The sequence below is a fragment of the Paramacrobiotus metropolitanus genome, unplaced genomic scaffold (assembly GCF_019649055.1).
Source record: "Paramacrobiotus metropolitanus isolate TYO unplaced genomic scaffold, Prichtersi_v1.0 Parri_scaffold0000178, whole genome shotgun sequence".
Taxonomy (NCBI): Eukaryota; Metazoa; Tardigrada; class Eutardigrada; order Parachela; family Macrobiotidae; genus Paramacrobiotus; species Paramacrobiotus metropolitanus.
Window position 1 is genome coordinate 27,328 of NW_026570398.1, and position 14,453 is coordinate 41,780.

The 14,453-nt window shown below is 45.3% G+C and overlaps 1 protein-coding gene and 1 long non-coding RNA gene across 2 annotated transcripts; both read right to left on the reverse strand.

The window, feature by feature from the left end:
* Positions 1 to 2,315: 2,315 nt before the first annotated feature.
* Positions 2,316 to 4,743, reverse strand: LOC129600460 (uncharacterized). The gene is made up of 4 exons (XM_055498982.1): positions 4,472 to 4,743; positions 4,197 to 4,262; positions 2,925 to 4,139; positions 2,316 to 2,759 (listed from the first exon to the last, which is right to left on the reverse strand). The coding sequence occupies exons 3-4, from the start codon at positions 3,552 to 3,554 to the stop codon at positions 2,388 to 2,390; spliced, it is 1,002 nt and encodes a 333-aa protein (XP_055354957.1). The 5' UTR covers positions 3,555 to 4,139; positions 4,197 to 4,262; positions 4,472 to 4,743; the 3' UTR covers positions 2,316 to 2,387.
* A 7,395-nt stretch (positions 4,744 to 12,138) lies between these two features.
* On the reverse strand, positions 12,139 to 12,763 carry LOC129600474 (uncharacterized). Its single transcript, XR_008692056.1, has 3 exons — positions 12,648 to 12,763; positions 12,283 to 12,496; positions 12,139 to 12,205 (listed from the first exon to the last, which is right to left on the reverse strand). It is a non-coding gene; the product is annotated as an uncharacterized LOC129600474 (long non-coding RNA).
* Positions 12,764 to 14,453: the final 1,690 nt, after the last annotated feature.

The window sequence follows — 14,453 nt, forward strand, 5'->3', positions numbered from 1 at the left end:
TCTGCAGAAGGCTCATACTGACGAGGGAGTACAAACTGGTTCGTACAACCTGCTGCAGGATGTAACCCATGACAGCGGAAGCAAATTTCAACACCTCGATTTGTACGCCATTTTTCTTTCTGGATGTTCCGCTCGTCAAACGGAGGCTGGCTACTAGCCTGTTGATTTTGTCGATAATTCTGACCTTGACCATTCTGATATTGCTGACGATTGTTATTGTTATTATAACCCCCGCGCTGATTATTATTCCCACGGTAGTTATTATTCTGCCGATAATTCCCACGGTTATTGCCAGCACTGTAATTATTATTATTATTATTTACAGGGACATCCTGCTGATACTGTGGATCGAAACTGTGTACCGGTTGCTGAAACTGCGGTTGCATTACCGGCATCATCGGATTCATCATCTGCACGGGAACAGGCATAGCAGCTTGCATCGGAATGGGCTGCTGAAATGTCTGCGCAAACTGTACTGGTTGCTGCTCAACAAACTGTGGCTGTTGATACACCGGTACTTGAACGAATTGCGGCTGGGGCATAGTCAACACAGGCTGAACTGGAGCCGAAGAGTTCTGCTGTTGCGGAATAACAGTTTCGGTATATGAACGGGAGTATCCGCCACGGGTGTTCCCGTAATTTCCGCGGCCTCCCCGGTTCGGGTAATAATTTCCTCTTTGCGACGAGCCACCACGGCCACCTCGACCTTCATAATTTGGACTATTATTATTATTACTGCCCGCACTTCTTGGTTCTGCAAGTGCACTTTTCTGCGTTGATTCTGGGGCTTTCTTATCTTTATTCATTCTCTTCCATAATTTCTCGCACTCTTGCAACTTCTTTTCAAATTCCGCATAATTTTTAGGGGAGGCAGTATAGATTTCCCTAAACCAGGCTGGCCGGTGATCTTGCACGCCCTCCAAGAGCGCTTCCACTTGCTCTTCATCCGAAATTTTTAGCTCCTCAAACCATGGGAGGAAACTATCTAGGTAAGCACGAACCGGCTCATAAAAATCCAATTTACGATTGTTCATTTTCCTGCGTATATCCGCTTTAGACAATGAGCCATTAAAGTGCTCAATAATTGCTGGTTTAAAGAAATCAGACCATGGTTTTCCTTTATTATCTTTCCAGAATTTCTCGAACCATTGGAAGGATGCTCCAGTGAAAGCGCCAGTTACTCTACGACAAGTGACCTCATCGTTCCAATTATTTGTGGTTCGACATTGTTCCACGTTCATGAGCCACTTCTGGATTTTCTCTGGATGAGAGTCGTCGAAGGTGAACAGTTTCATACTGCCTTCAGCTTTATCATTTCCTTTTTCCGCCAGTTTCGTAATTAATTCTACAACACATTCTTGTGTAAGAGCTGCTCTGTCCGATATTTGCGTTTGCTTAATTAACCATTCTTCTAGTTGCAGATTTCTGGACGTGGATTCATTACTGGCTGTGCTACTGGGACGCCGATGTTCATCCTCCAGCGGCAAATCGTCCATTAATTCATTTTCCGTATCAGAACCGTCTCTGTTTTCAGATCTACGTGCATGACGACTAATGTCATCGGACGCCCTTTTAAATATCTCTTGACGCAAATCTGTTGACCGGTTTTTCTTTTGATTAGGCGGCACTGTTTCCTTAGGAATCTGACCTTCTGAAGACGAACGGGGCATGGCGTGCGCTTCCGAGAATTCAACCCGTGATTCCTGTCTAGGCTTCCGCAGTATGCTAGCCGGGTTGGTTGCCGCAGCCGAAGGCTGTTCATTAAATGTCGAAAAGTTCTGAGGATGAAACACCGGAAACGGGGTAGACCGCAACACATCTCCTGTCGCTACCGGCGGTTCCCTCTCAAAATGTCTTTGACTACCACCAAGAGCAACATCTGGATTTCGGAGCTGGAGGAGCTGGGTGCATGCTTGCCTGAATTCCTCCTCCATTTTGGTAAGTTGATCTTGTTTTTCGTACCATTCATCACGAAGCTGTTTGTTTTCTTCATATAAGCGGTTACAGTTTTCCGCTTTTTCATACGCAACAGCTTGTGCTTCTTTCTTTGCTTTAATAGCTTTCTTAGGTTTCTTAGGTTTCTTAGGTTTCTTAGGTTTCTTAGGTTTCTTAGGTTTCTTAGGTTTTGATCTCAGTAAGAACGCTAGTTGCGGAACGTGCAAAATGAAGATTAAGTTTTGTCAAAGAACAATACGATTAGTAAAACGGTTTGTAAATGTTTGTGTCCCATTCGTGCGTCCGGTGTGTGTATCCGTTAAATGATTTTTTTGCCTACTTTATTGTGTCCTGATATTGCCCGAAACTGCTCTTGTTAAACGGCAATACGAGTAGTTCATGCCCATCGTAATACTTTATCTCGCGGCCCAACGGTCTTATTCCGTAACAGTTTAAGCCCGATTGGGCCTCATCATACCACTGCCCGGTTTCAACACCAACGTACGACAGAATTTCAGCAGTGTCCCTATAGCACACATCCGCTCTGTACGTGGCATCGGCACGGCCACCCATACAGGCATGTGGGCCAGTGTCGCCAGTTCACATCTGAAGACATCCCGGCAGATGTTACTGGCTTGGGGTTTGGTAAAGGTCACCGAGGTGCGCGCTGCCCGCACGTAAAAGGCTTCCCGGATATCTGATGGCTGCTTCTTGTGAATGGTTAAGCTCCCGTCTGATGGATACGTTGCGTCAGCGGTTTCCGTTAAACTGCCTGCGTAATTGAATCGCGTCTTCATAACGCCGACAATCTTGGAGATCCTGATCTAAAAAAGGCAACAAAAACTAAGTAGCTTGTTATAATTACAATTCAGTCAGGTTTCGACAACAAGCGCCGCAATACACATTTGGCTGAATGAACGCACAAATACTGAGAATTCAGACTGAAAGGTCATGCAGTTAAATTAAGAGCTGGGATGACCTTTACGTACCGATAAAGACCCGAAATTCGTCGTCTGCTTCAATGAGGCCAAGTTGGTTTGCTTAAGCGCCAATTCCTTCCGGATAAACCGCGTACCTTTCATCTCGGTGACCTTTCGGCCTTCGTTGATATTGCGCAGATAATCCTCCATCTCATCACGCTGCGAGTTGGAACTACCTTTATTCGTGCAGGCCGACACTTCCACGGCACCGGCACCCTCGATACCAAAATTGGCGTTTCCGCATTTCTTCTCGCTCTCCTGTTTTTTGAAGTAATCCATAATGCGATGCTGGGTCTCCTGGTCCTGCTTGTCAAACGAATCCTGGTATTCGCGTGTGATTTTATCGGGGCGGGCGTTCTCTTCCTTCCAGTACACCGATTCCCACATCTTTGGCGTGAACCACGCCGACGTGGTCTCTTGCAACTTGAGCGCTTCCCCGATGAAGTGCATGAGCGTCGGCGACTGGTCACCGCCGATGAACTCCGCATCGGCGATTTCCGCCGCCATCACATTACTGGCGATCTCCTGCTGCAGCTGCTTGGCGTCTTCCCCGCTTAGATACACATCGGTTCCCTGGAATTTCTGCTGCAGTTCCGTGAAGAGCTTCCCGGTCTGCACGTGCTCCGCGGTCAGCGTCATGCGGCGGGCCGATAAGCGCTGCCGACTCTAACGTATAATACACTTCCGCGTCGCTTAATAAATTCACTGTCCCGTTAACCAGACCGTCTTTCAGTCGCTGGCATTTCCATCCAGTGGCACTATACACCCGAAAAATCAGGCCATCCGCTTGGTTGGAGTACGGACGCCAAGAATTTTCCACTTCGTAGTCGGGATCCCATTCGGGATTTTCGATGGATAAACGGATGCTCTCGATGGGCATGATGCGCAGCTTCATCACAGGCTTCTCCGTAAGCTTCGTCAGTTCCTGTTTAATGTGGTCAAGGAACTTTTGGTTGTACATGATCGCGGAGAATTCTACGGTGAAGCGCTGCTCGAAATGATTGAACGAGAGATTCGTGCTGCTGGCATTAATTAGAAGTAGAGGGGCGTAGTAATAGACGCCTGCTTCCGGAATGCTGGTGGCCGTAGCGGTTTGTTCTTTCTCGTAGATCAGGATCCGGTAATTCAAGTAAGGAACAGAGTATCTGGCGGTCCGCGAGATCTCGTATTTGCTCCAAGTGAGAGCGGTCGGTGGGGCGGGTTCAGGATTCGTCTGTCCGTCACCTAAATCGGCAGAATTCAGCGTCAGAAAATACGCCATAATAATTGTATCAAGATAACCTGCTGCTCGTTGTTGGGCGTCTCTGGCAGTTCCATTGGGCGATCGCGCTGCACTAAGACTGCTGCCTGCAAAATCCCAGTTAATTGTTGCTAAATATTTATAACTTGCTCTCATTGAAACCTCTGCAACATGATGCTGTTTTAGCAACGTTTGAAGAAAACGCGACCAAATCCGCGCGCGACCTTTATGGTGTAGTACTAAGGCGCATCTGTCCATTTTACATGTAGAGGATGAAATTCGCGACAACCACGACTACCCAGTAGTCAGTACGTACCATGAGGAGTACTACGTTCTACCGTTTCTCGAAATAGCACGACGTATATCAGGACGACAATAATCAGCAGTAAAATCATTAAAACGATCTGTAACACCCGTACATCGGATAAAAATCTCCACAGGCGATGACAAACCATTTCCTTTGGATAAAAGTATGAGATACTACAAGCTACAGAATCGGCAGCATAAATTAATAATGAATGTGTTTTATTGGTGCATCATTAAAGACATAAAAATATGAAGAACAGTCACAATAATGCAAAAAGAATATGATTAATAACATCACTAATAAGGTATCCTATCATGGGACACAATCGTTTTCTCTCAGACAACTAGTGCCTTAATAACGTTTCCTAACAACAAAAACTGTACTGACTTCTTCAGTATAAGAGATTGTTATCATATGAAGTATGATTAATTAAACGGCAACATTTATTATTAACTGCTTCTTGGGCATCTTCTTTCTTGGGACCGCTCGCAACCACGGGGTCTGTAGTTTGACCAAGAAATATCAGTAACCAGCTCAAAACAAGCAGCCATACAGGAAACCCTCCAGTGCAAGGCTCAGAATACGATGACACCATTGAAACAGCCCCTGGAAAATGCATTTATTTTTCGGAATTTAAGCCAAGCGTATCATAACATTTATTAGACAACGCTTGCTTCTAAGGACCCCGTAAAAGGGTCCTCGCATGCCCCGGCTTTTAATTGATTGATGCTGCCTAAGACAGTCTAAGGCATAAAAGGTGGCTGGCACTTTTTATAAGGCTAAGGCTATTTTGCCGCAGTAACAACAATATGCGGCACAATAGCTGGTTGGCTATTTTGCCGCACACTGCGGCTCACGAGCCATAGGCTATTTTGCCGCAGTTCGAGCGGCAAGGCAGCTGGTTAGCTATTTTGCCGCAGATTGCGGTTCGATAGGTTTTCGTCACTTAGTAACCCATTTTGTCACACTTCGCGATTCCTTGGTAAAAACCAACTGAATCTACGCCGTTACTATTTATGGATATTTGAATCTTTGTATCTTTGTTTATTTAAGGGACATTATAGAATAAAAGGGACCAGTGCCGTATATGACTGCGTAATATACTCGTATACTATGTTGACGGAAAGTAAAAGTGGTAGTTCTTAACTATAACTTTAACCACAAAACAAGCAGGTATAACAATGAGATGGAAAGCAACAGGAAATGGTAGGCCGATCGATGGAATGGTCGATATCACACACAGCAAAGCAACACCTTATATCCAAGTGCAACCGCGTTGCAACAATTCTAGAATGTTCATTAACTTTCACGATGACAATAAACATGAGAACAGCCTCTTAGATTGTAAGCGTTATGGCCAAAGCCATAACGAACTCATCCATACACAAACACGGAATTAAACAAAGCTGTATTGAAACGCATCATACCCAAACACAAGTTTAGCAATAAAGCTCATAAACATCGTCGCCTTTCAGATGACCGCTATGCGTATACCGGCGTAACAGGATGATTGTTGTACTCGTACAAAATTTGTCCTCTTAACGGTATAAAAAAATTATTAAGTGGCGCAACAACGGCTTGCCGTGCTCGTTCGCGCGTAGCGTGCTGTCTTAGGGTAGTAAGCGGATGCTATCTACTACCATTTCGATACGACAAAATTCTTACAACAGCTGTTAAGTTAATAATACTAAATCCTCCTAGCAGATTCGTTATAAATTATTTATAAAACCGTTATTTAAGCGTTACAGTGAAACTTCTCTACAACATACACCCTCCGTTCCAGGCTTTCTGAATGTTACAGAGGGGTGTATGTTATACAGAAGCACCCCCCCCCAGGGGCACTGCCCTAATGGGCTCAGGGGCACGGCCCCCGGGAGTGTTATTTAACCAAAAAATAAACAAAATATCAGAGTATGGACATTATCGGTCTGAATGTTGGTTTTGCTGCCCTTTTGTATGCTTGGAGCTGGAAGATCCGGTACTGATCGGATTAAAAACAGAAGCCGGAACCTTATTTTAGAGACACCGAAATGGTTTTCTTCACCAGCCTAGTAAACCGTATGTTACGCAGGGGTTGAATAAGCTGGGAAAGCTGTTACCGGTTCCATAAAAGGTGTATGTTATAGCTGTAAAGGGGTGAATATTATAAACAGAACTGCTCCTGTGTTATAGTCTACCGGGTGGTTTGGTTCCCAGCTTCTTGTATGCAGTAAAGGGGTGAATGTTATAGGAAGGTGAATGTTATAGGAATGTTAAGATGAGTTTCACTGTATAGGCACCCCCTAAAACCCTTGTTTCTTATAGGCACCCCTTTTCGCACCCTGTTTATTATAGGCACCCATTTTTGATTACTATCGTATATAGTACAATATGACCCGAGACGTTCAAGATTTCCCTAAGGGATTTGTACATAGTTCAATATGACCCGAGACGTTTAAGCTAATCAGAAAAGCATCGGAAAAGTCTCAGCTCAAAGAAAGGACAGCCGGCGAAAAAGGTTACCAGGGATCCGTTGACGAACTACAACGAGAATTGTCCTGACTGCAAGCGTAATAACGCTTTGTCAAATGAACGTTATCCCTGCTGGGGTTGCGTGATCGCCGTGCCGATGCCAAATCAGATCTTGATAATTCCTCAGGAAGCGCAACGCGGCAACCTTGACGTTTTCCGACATTTGGTCCTGGGATAAACATGGACGAAACTGTCACCGGAAGATCGGATGATCCTTGAAGACAAATACCGAATGTTGGTCGGACGCAGACCGGGTTGGGATATCATCCTTGAACCCCGGAAAGATGCACCTAAAGGTCATAGTGGACTTGGAGTACCGGTTTTGTTGGCAATACTGAAAGACCTGATGAAAAAGAAGCGGCTGTGATCAGACAATCGCTGATACAGCAAATCGATGTCATTCTGCAAGATCCGCTCGCAGTCACGAAAGACGAATATGCCATATTCTTTGCGGAAAAGGTCAACCTGTCGAAAGGAGTTAGACCGTTTCAGGTCATCAAAATCGCGATCGAAGAACGCATTGATAAGATGCGAAATTTCCGAAAGCAAGAGAAGGACCTTATTCAAGCACTTCGGAATTTTAAGAAGGATGAGTTCAAACGTTCACAATCGCCTCCTAAGGATGACAGATATCACGGCTATGAAAGGTCGTCAGACCGCTCGCAAGAAAGTCACGAAAAAGGTCACGGGACTTTAACTGTTACGACAGATACAGCGGATACGCAAAAGATACGCGTACATCAGAGCAGAAGAGAAGGGACGAAGAGCGCATCCGACGAGAACGAGAGCAAAGAGAGAAGCGCCGCCAAGAAGAAGAAGAAGATAAGAGATTGGCGAAAGAATATAGTAAGATCAATGAAACCTGTAATCGACAACAGGAGCAGGCTACAAAGGAAGCGCAAAGCAGTGAAACAAATCCGAGTAGAGAAGGGCGAAGCGAAGGATCGGGCAAATCAACTTCATCAAAAGGCCCGTATGACGATGAATAGTTGCGAGATACACTGCATTCCAGCGAATGGGAATTCGGAGATGGCAAAAGCAATAGCAGTAAAAGGTCATCCAGTTCGCAAGGTCACCGCACACCGAAGAGTCCGCGAACAATGAAGTCGACGGTTCACGCTGTCTGTTCGACGTTCGAATCAGCCGAGAAACCATCAGCGAAGCAGCCAAATGAGCAGATGGAATGCAGTCCGTCATCCTCAAACGCAACTGAAGTTTACGTAGACGAAGATATGCCACCATCAAGACGAAATATCATTTTCGATTTTGACCGTCAGTGGACGAGCGCAGAACGGCAAGTAATGCACCGCCAGAATCAGAAGTCGAGAAAGGTCGGGCCCGGAATTGGACTCACCAGAGCCAGTCGAACATCACCATCGAGCTGATTTTTGAAATGAATGACCTCACCGAACAAACCAATGAGATCTGCCGTTCAGTGGGCATTGAGCCAGAGAATAAAGAAGGAACTGATAAAGTGCACTGGCTTCTTTTCAACCTAGAACAGGTGTTGGTAGACTGCGGATACGCGAAGGAATATGAGTACGGTCAACGGGAAGACTTGATCATCACGCAACAATCTTCAAACTTGAATTACTTCCCAACGCGAGAATGCGGACTCGTCAATTTGATTGATCTTAGTCTCTTGGAAACTGCCCTGGATGCGCCAGACCCAACAGGGATGACGCAGTTCTGCTACAGGGACATCAAGGAGAGACGACTCCGTGTAGCGCAATTCATGTTACGCCATGTGAATCCGGCGTTACGACTCCTCGCAGGAAGAGCTGCGTTAGGATTCTCAGTTCAACCAGACTCACCGCCAGACCATCGAGTTACGATCCAGAAGATCTTAGCGGCAAGGCTGGTCATCATGAGACGCATCATCAGCTGCGAAAGAGCGCTCAAACAAGAACGGAAATTCCGCCGGCACTAACAGCACAGGTCATAAAAATGGGAATGCCAATCGCGAACTTTAACTCTTCTGAAACGGTGAGGAAGCAACTGAAAGATTGCCAGAGAGCAATGAATGATGAATATCTTCGACGCCAGTCACAAATGTACGCTCATCAATGCGCGGAACGGATAAGGCGCACGATGGGGACGACGTTCATCCAGCCGTCTGACCTTGTCTATTTCATCCAAGAGATCAGCGTTAACAAGAGCAGTCACCGTCCAGAACTTGAGAGACGACCTCAGAACAATGACATGGGAAAGCGCGGACGGCGAAATCAACAGCTGCATATGGATTACGTCGACATATGTCAAAGGATATGCGAAAATCCGCACGACGAAAGACTGAAAGCGCAAACGATTGACGCCCGGGAACACTTAATACGTATTCAGCGTCGGCGCAGTCGAAATCGAAACAGTAAATCTTCAACCGGAGCGAAGGAGACGTGTTGCAAGAGAGAGAAAAGGAACCTCGAGTTCGGACGTCAGATCGTAACGAAAAAGAGAGACGACGTTTCGATTGGAACCGCGACAATGGTTCAAATGACCAGTGATGACCTTAAGAGCATCGCTGATGTGCTAGTTACGGCCGTCAGTCGGCAGAACAGTGAACGGTTATGAAGGTACAGTATCAGGGCGGAAGGACGCAACTTTTTAAACTGTCATATCGTTCCTGTCTTGTTGTTTGCAGAGTTTTGTTACAAGGGGATCAATGCTGTCTTACATCTGTCGAGCTACGGTGGTCAACCGGCCCTCAAAGAGAAAAAGTTCGGTGACAACTGGCCTTCCTCATTTCAACATAACGTCACTTTCGGGGTGTAGTTGCGGCCTGCTGAGTCGGCACACTCCAGCGGAATGTCAGAAGGGACAAGGGAGAAAAAGAGAAAGAGTCAGAAAGGAAGAAACTTGTCACATAACGAGGTTACAGCGACAAAATATGTCTGCCTTAAGAGAGGAGTTACGGCAGTTAACCGGCCCCCTAAACTGGTAAGGAAAGAAGAAGAAAAAGTGCAAGTCATTGGAAGAAGGTTACGGCGTCACATTGGCCCTCTTCTCCACTAAAGAAAAAGAAAGGATATGCGACAGAAAAAATGAAGAAAATGAAGAATGATGGATGACCTTTTCAAGGGAGACAAGCAGAATTGCTTAAAAGCCAGAACATCGGCTAAGTTTCTCCATGCCCTTTAATGCTGAAGTCAGTATGGAAAATGGATGACCTTTTGAAACCGTCACTGCCCAAATGGGTCGCACATCAGAAGAGAAAGGATGACCTTTGAGAACTTCACTGCTCAAGGGAGTCATCGGAACAAGAAAATGACCTTACCAGGTAGGAAGCAATCAAGCTTGTCTTCGGCCGTCCCTCCATGACCTTCGAAGGATCTCAGTGTTACGAAAGACGTACGTTGATACGCAAAGAATCCAAAGATGAAGAAGCAGTATTCCTAAAGTCGTGCAATGATACGCATCTTGTTCCTAAAAGCATATCTCATTGTGATGAAAGATTGCTCACATAGCAGAATGGGCCAAAGCGGATTACGGTTGACAGGACCCAGTGACCTTTACGAGTCGGAGGATCTTAGTTTCCTTGATTAAGAATTCTGTTGATATTTTTTTACTGTTTACTTTTGTTACGAGATCTCTTTATTCACATGTGAGATGGAATTTGTGATGTTAAAAGGAGAATAATCTCGATGTTTTTTTAATCACACAAACCAGCCGTGATGGATTCCCAAGGAATTGGAATTGGAGACTAGCCTCGAACGGAGCTCGGCATCCCTCCCAGAGGCATATGAGCGCAGGCGTACTATGGGTACACCCTCGCTAGTCTGTTGTGTTTTATTGCGCGCCGCCTTATGCGTGGCAGTGCCTTGGGGTTCTGTGTGCACCCGCACAGTGCAGCGGTTACGTGCGCTTGCTGTGGTCAGCAGTGCGAAGTTGGCCACGTGGAATTTCTATTGAAATTAGTGTTGTCATAAATCTCTAGCAAACACGCCATATTTTCGATTTCCATAGCGTAGGCGCTTACAGCATTGCCAGATTTTCTTGGTAGACGGAGTTACGTCAACTCCGATTCTACGACGTGAACCTTGCCAGGTTCCCGTCTTATAACGGCACACGGGATTGCTTTTAACACAAGAGCGATTTTAATAGGTGCTGTACTGACCCACGTGCGGTGTGCAGTACCTACAAAAAATACCTGTACACGTACTTATCCAAGTAATGTGTATGCGAACCAGAACGCAACGCACACATGAATTATTGTACTACAACTCGTAAGTGCACTGCAAACTAAATTTCTACGACATTTTCTAGTACAGATTTTGGTGTACAGAGTTTTCTTGAAAACGAAAAACTCCTGCGTATAGCGTTGGCCTTTATTCTTCTTCCCGAATTTGGCTCTGGGCGCGTCGTTTCTCCTTCCTTTCGGTTAAAATCGTCATGCACTAAGTGTGTTTAGTGCGAATCGTTTTGTCATTTTTGACAAGTTCCTTGAATACAGTGTTACGCGTTATTGTGTACAGTACTTACTATACAAGTATTCGTAGTTATTTACGGCTGCGACTTGGTGAAAACTTTACAATAAGGCGATTACGATGTCCTTGCTTTCCTTTTTCCCCACGGTTTTATTTTGGAAATTTTTCGAAATTAGGTATGTGGGTTCTGGTTTCATGCAAATAGCCAAAAGAGTAGTCCAGCTATCAGACGGCGGCAAAATAGCTGACAAGCTGAACACTCGCAGTGTGCAAAAGCCAACAAGCTAATTTAGATTGCGGCAAATAATTCATTTATTCGCACTGCGGCGAAATACTCCCTTTTATAACCACTGCCACCTTCTATACCCTGCCAACAAAGATTTACCAGAATCGGAAAGTGGCAAACGGGGTGGAAGGCATAGTTGATTATTCGCAAAGCCCGGAATCATGTAGATATTGTATAACGGAACACCAACAACTGTGTTGTGATTTCATGGCGGCGTGATAGGATTTCATTCTACCTTCGCGACGCGCCGCATGGCTGTTTACGCCATAGTGTTAAACGTGTTTACGGTCGAAGCTAGCGGCGAGGCTTGGAAATCTAGTGGTTCATGGCCTGGATGGCAATCCTCACCAACAAGATGGCAATCCTCACCCGGGATTCTGCCATGCAGATTTCAAAAACTAAATTCGTCATACTGACCGGAGTTGTTGGCCGCTGCGCAAGGGAGCGGGTTATTGGTTGTGTTATTGCCTTGGGTTTGGTTATTCGTTTGATTATTGGTTTGGGAACTGCTAACGGTTGATGCGTCTGCAACAATTAGATCGTTGTCAGTGTGTACCGTGGCCGGTCAGACCCCTAGCCCGATTAGGGGGGAAACTACGTACTTTTTGGAAAGACATTGCAAAGATCCTTGGAACAGCGGCATTTTGTACCAACACCACCGTTTCGAACTTCCCAGGGTTCGCACCACCTGTGATAATTGTTATCGAAGTGGCTATTTTTACCCCAGTCTTAAAATAGGCAATTGTTATATTGCTTTGTGGCAATTGTTATATTGCTGCTCCCCACATGCCTGTTGATCAATCTGATACTTGTCCGCTATAACATCAAGTATGGTTAATAAATACTGATGTGGTTGTTTTTCAGTACGAGGAAACGCTAACTGCGCACCTCGTCCGAAATCTGTTGTGTTACTTTTAGATTTTGTTGAAGTTGAATCGCATCGAAGATACTGCAGAATCCAACTTACGGTTAGTAAAGAATACCGTTGTTTTTTCACAGTGCGTTATGCCTGCTTCACATTCCTTGCTATTGCTGTTCAGACAATCCGTCGTGATCTCTTGCCAGCCAGGAGGAACGTCTCCGTTGGCGTAATCGCATTCGTAGCATTTAATCGCTTTAACTAGACAACCCAAGAATCATTAATAAAAACAGGCACAATTGTGACCGGCAAAAATGTCCCCCCTGTCCCCCCGGACATTTTTGCCGTGTCCCCCCTGCCACCATTGCCAAAACGGTAACCCTTTGGCCAGAATGGTGACACGAGGGACCTAGAACGAAAAGCTGATTTGCAGGTCAATCCGTGACCTTTGAAAAACTGCCACCAGCGTTACCACAGCGTTACCAGTCAAAAACAACTGCGAAAGTTGTATAATGTAGGGACAGACTGCGGCAATAAAATTTGTCGCGCGCGGCATGGGGGACATTATTGCCGGAATGAATAAAGTGGTGTCCGGCATGGGGGGACATTATTGCCGGAATGAATTTAGTGGTGTCTGGCAAGGGGGACATTATTGCCGGAATGAATAAAGTGGTGCCCGGCATGGGAGACATTATTGCCGGAATGAAATTAGTGGTGTCCGGCATGGGGGGACATTATTGCCGGAATGAATTTAGTGGTGTCTGGCATGGGGGACATTATTGCCGGAATGAATTTAGTGGTGTCTGGCATGAGGGACATTATTGCCGGAATGAAATTAGTGGTGTCTGGCATGGGGGACATTATTGCCGGAAGGAATAAAGTGGTGTCCGGCATGGGGGACATTATTGCCGGAATGAATAAAGTGGTGTCCGGCATGGGGGACATTATTGCCGGAATAAATAAAGTGGTGTCCGGCATGGGGGACATTATTGCCGAAATGAATTTAGTGGTGTCTGGCATGGGGGACATTATTGCCGGAATGAATTTAGTGGTGTCTGGCATGGGGACATTTTTGCCGGAATGAATTTAGTGGTGTCTGGCATGAGAGACATTATTGCCGGAATGAATTTAGTGGTGTCCGGCATGTGGGACATTATTGCCGGAATGAATTTAGTGGTGTCCGGCATGGGGGACATTATTGCCGGAATGAATTTAGTGGTGTCCGGCATGGGGTGTGTCAAAGTTTTTTTTTTCAAAAATGTTTGCCTTGTCAAAGTCTTTTTCTTTGCTGCTTCTTCGTGGAAACGTTCCGAGATGCAGAGGTGATAATGTTTTCTGGCTCCTGAAATGCCCCCAGCTCAACGCTGTACAGCGTTAAACTTAGTACCACTGAGTACTGAGACGAGGTTTTCAAGATAAGCAACGGCTGTTTGCTTATTAAATTATTTAGTCCCTTGTAATACTACTGGTAGCGGTATTAATTTCTGCGTTCATTTATGATATTGGTACAATCTATAACGTCCGAATGTTTTGTTGGCAACACTCTCATATACAGACGATTATAACGGACAAAATCGTCTATCTATGAAGCATTAATTATTAACAATAGAGAAGTTGGGCAAGTTGCGGCAGTAGCAATACCAATGACAGTAGCGGCTATTTCGCCATAGATGCACTATAGGAAAATAGCGCTACTGTCACTGGTACTGCTACGATCGCAGTTTTGCCCAAATTGTCTAATAGTAAAATTAAACTTTACCGGTTTACCAGACCTTTGTACCAGTACAATGGAAAAGATACTTTGGAATTAAAAAAACTGCGGTAATCGAACGTAATGTAGATTTCTAAACAAGGGTTAGTACCAAGTTGCCAATGTGCGAGTAGTTGCAATGTTCAGTAGTATCGATAACACAA

Bases quoted from the DNA above. Each gene is read 5' to 3' on its own strand.
- LOC129600460 (XM_055498982.1), bottom strand. From the start codon at position 3,554: ATGACGCTGACCGCGGAGCACGTGCAGACCGGGAAGCTCTTCACGGAA. The intron at 2,760-2,924 runs GTACGTAAAGGT...TGCCTTTTTTAG, and splicing joins CGAATTTCGGGTCTTTATCG to ATCAGGATCTCCAAGATTGT.